This window comes from Apaloderma vittatum, unplaced genomic scaffold (genome assembly GCF_000703405.1).
Source record: "Apaloderma vittatum isolate BGI_N311 unplaced genomic scaffold, ASM70340v1 scaffold18996, whole genome shotgun sequence".
NCBI classification, from domain to species: Eukaryota; Metazoa; Chordata; class Aves; order Trogoniformes; family Trogonidae; genus Apaloderma; species Apaloderma vittatum.
In genome coordinates, this window is record NW_009721472.1 from 56,277 (window position 1) to 59,543 (window position 3,267).

At 46.0% G+C, this 3,267-nt stretch overlaps 1 protein-coding gene across 1 annotated transcript in view; it reads left to right on the top strand.

The window, feature by feature from the left end:
* The first annotated feature begins 154 nt into the window (after positions 1 to 154).
* The window catches only part of LOC104275451 (coagulation factor VII-like), an 8,829-nt gene continuing 5,716 nt past the window's right edge, over positions 155 to 3,267 (top strand). Inside the window, 4 exon segments of the mRNA XM_009871415.1 lie at positions 155 to 196; positions 1,322 to 1,510; positions 2,364 to 2,388; positions 2,521 to 2,634. Of these exon segments, the coding sequence (XP_009869717.1) occupies positions 155 to 196; positions 1,322 to 1,510; positions 2,364 to 2,388; positions 2,521 to 2,634 (370 nt within the window).

The window sequence follows — 3,267 nt, forward strand, 5'->3', positions numbered from 1 at the left end:
TTTCCCTAAAAAAATAAAGAAAAAAGTGAGTATAATTGCATGGTTCTGTGTAAAACAAATGCGTTCTGGATCCTGTGTTTTTGGAAAAATGATACAAGTGGCAGAGAGGTATGTGCCGTTGAATCCTGGTGAATTTTTAGTCTGGGAGGGTAATATGAAGAAATACAAACTTCTGTCTCGCAATTTTTACGGCCAGGTATGTGGCGCATGGGTTCCTCACTGGGGTTTGCGCATACGCTCGTTCTCGACAAGACCGTGAGCAGTTGCCCAGCAGCTGCCGTCGCTAGAAGCTGCAGGCTGAAGCGTGCGGCTCAGCCCGGCAGCCTCTGCAGGTCAGACGAGGCTCTCGCTGGTACTGCCTTCCGCTCGCTTTGGGCCTGATCCGTGCCACCCGTGTTCACCGGAGCTTTTTGTTTTACTTCTGCGGGCTTTGGGTCAGACCCCGCACCACATCCCGGGCTGGGTCCATCTCTGCCTGTTCCTGGGATTCCCGTTGTAGCATCAATGTGGCTTGGAGAAACAATGCCCGTTAGATCAAAATGAACTGGGCAGAATTTCCTTTATTTGTCCCTTCGCTTGTGCTCTTGCTGCTACTACTTCATCTTTTTTGTGAGCTAATTAATCCTTCTTGGTTTTGTGACAATTCCAAACTTACGTTTCCCTCTGAAGGAGATCAGTAGGAAAGCCGAGTGCTCTGAACCCTCTCTAAAATGGGGAGCAGGTCCTCACGTGTGATGTTTCTCCTCTTGATGTGCTCCATCAACAGCAGCTGCCCGTTGTCATATTCAGGTAGGTATTTGTGAATTATATTTTTAACTGAATTACCTTGCTGTGGCCGCCTTGGCATTTAAAGTGAAACTATGTTCCTTAGCTGCACACAAAGTCCTGTGCGTGGAAGATGCACTTCCTGAAATGCACAAGAAGAAAATCAATATTCATATATATATTTGCAAGAGAAATCAGCCTTTCTTTGCAACTTCCTACTTAGACCATGTTGGAAAGTATTACTTTTGCCTGGCAAAGTTTTCCCATTTGGGAAGGTAAAATTAGACGCTTATAACGTGTTCTCAGACCTCATGCTGATTTTCCTACAAGGTGGATGTAACGCTTGAGAGTCTTGTGGAATAAAAAATTATTTCTGCACTAAAAGTCTCAGTAGTTGGTCTTCTAATCCACTAAAAGAAAGCTTAAACTACTGATGTCTTTTGTTGGAATCCAAACTAATTTCATTTTCCTTTGAGCTGTTTATGTAGATTCCCACTCCCTTACTCAAGCTAAAGTGGGCGTGACTCTGTAATGATGCTGGTTTGTTGTCTTCCAGTATCAACTGTTCAATTTTGGTTTTCTAGTGTTTATGAGGAAGGACAAAGCACACGAGGTGCTGAAAGTCCATAAACGTGCTAACTATTTTCTGGAAGAGATTCGTCCGGGGAACTTGGAGAGAGAGTGCAATGAGGAGAAGTGTTCGTTTGAGGAGGCTAAAGAGATCTTCCACTCGCAGGAGAAAACGGTGAGAAACTTTATTTTAGGAAAAATAGAGGAAAGGTAACTCTGAGCTGTAAGCAGTCCTTCCCAAGCCACCTGCCATGGCTCTGGCAAGTGCGTGCCTGTGGGTTCTGCAGCTTGGGAGTCAGGGTGGGTCGCTGCGAGATCTCACTTTCTAAGCAAGCGCTCATTTAGCGTGTAAACAGTAAACACAGTTCCTTAAAAGTATCCAGACCCTATTTCCCTGAGCCCCTCAATCCAGCACGGTGATTCTGACATTTTCAGAGGTGACTTGCTTGATCAAACTCCTCCAAATATGGAGGAGGAGAGCCTCGCTCCCAGGGCCTGAGAGCCCCTGGCTGGGAAGCAGGGCTGCAGGCGTTCTGCCAGGGACCTTCTGCTGAAGCAGGAGTTTGAACAGCAGTTTTAAGTAGAGGTGCCTGAATTCTCTTCTATCTAACCTGAGCTGCTTGGGCCATATCTTCCTTAGCAGGTAGTGCAGCGCTTTTCTACAAAAGGCTCTTCAGAGTGAAGCAGTTGGTGCTGAGGACGCTGCACTGAGAGGGTTGTCACTTGAAAGTCCTAGGCTGGTGCCACAGACCTTTCACTGGCTGGAGCATTTAAGGATCTACGCTTTCAGTTTGATTTTCATTCCAGTACAACTCGGTTTTTGTACTCTGTGGCTCGTCCTTGATGGAAACAAGAGTGAGCTGTGTGGTGAGGAGATCAGGAGATCTGCTCTCAGAATGTGTTTTATGGTTCTAATCAAAATGTTAATTTATATGCACCCTAACAAAAACAGTTTTCCAAATTATATCTTCCGTAACCAATGTGACCATTTACTGACTGTTTTCTTCATTTATGATTTCTTCTTGCAGATGGAATTTTGGTTCAATTACAAAGGTAGGTAAAAACCAAGTTGTTTAAAAAATATATTTATTCTGTCCCTTCTGAGTACAAAGAATTTTGTGGCAGTTTACAGTCAAACTTCTCTTAGTTCCTGGATTTACAGTACATCTTGTTTTTTCCTCTTAGGTTTAAATCCATGTAGTACAAATCCCTGTACCAACGGTGGAGTCTGCAAAATAAGGCGCTACAATTACTTTTGCATCTGCCCCCCAAAGTTTGGAGGACCTAACTGTGAAAAAGGTGAGTACAGGAGCAGACACACGGATGTTCATGGCGAAGGAAGGATTAAGGCTGGAATTTGCTCCTTGGATATGTGAGCTCAGCCTTTGCACGGGCTCCTCACTGGGGTCATAGAATCATGGAATGGCCTAGGCTGGAAGGGACCTTAGAGATCATCTAATCCAACCTCCCTGTCATGGGCAGGGACGCCTCTCAACTAGATCAGGCTGCTCAAGGCTCCGTCCAACTTGGTCTTGAACACCTCCAGGGAGGGCGTGGCCACAACTTCTCTGGGCAATTTATTCCAAAGTCTTGCCGCCCTCGTATTCTTCCCCCTCGAATTTCTTCCTAAGGTCCAATCTAAATCTATTCTCCTTCAACTTAAACCCATTTCCCCTTGTCCTATCAGTGGACACTCTTGTAAAAAGTCCCTCCCCAGCCTCCCTGTAGGTTCCCTTCAGGTATTGGAAGGCAGCTATTAGGTCCCCCCAAAGGCTTATCTTTTCCAGACTGAACAGCCTCAGCTCCCATAGCCTGTCCTTGCAGCAGAGCTGCTCCAGCCCCTGGATCATCCTTGTGGCCTCCTCTGAACACGCTCCAACAGATCTACATCCCTCTTATGGCGGGGGGACCCAAACTGGAGTCAGTGGGGGT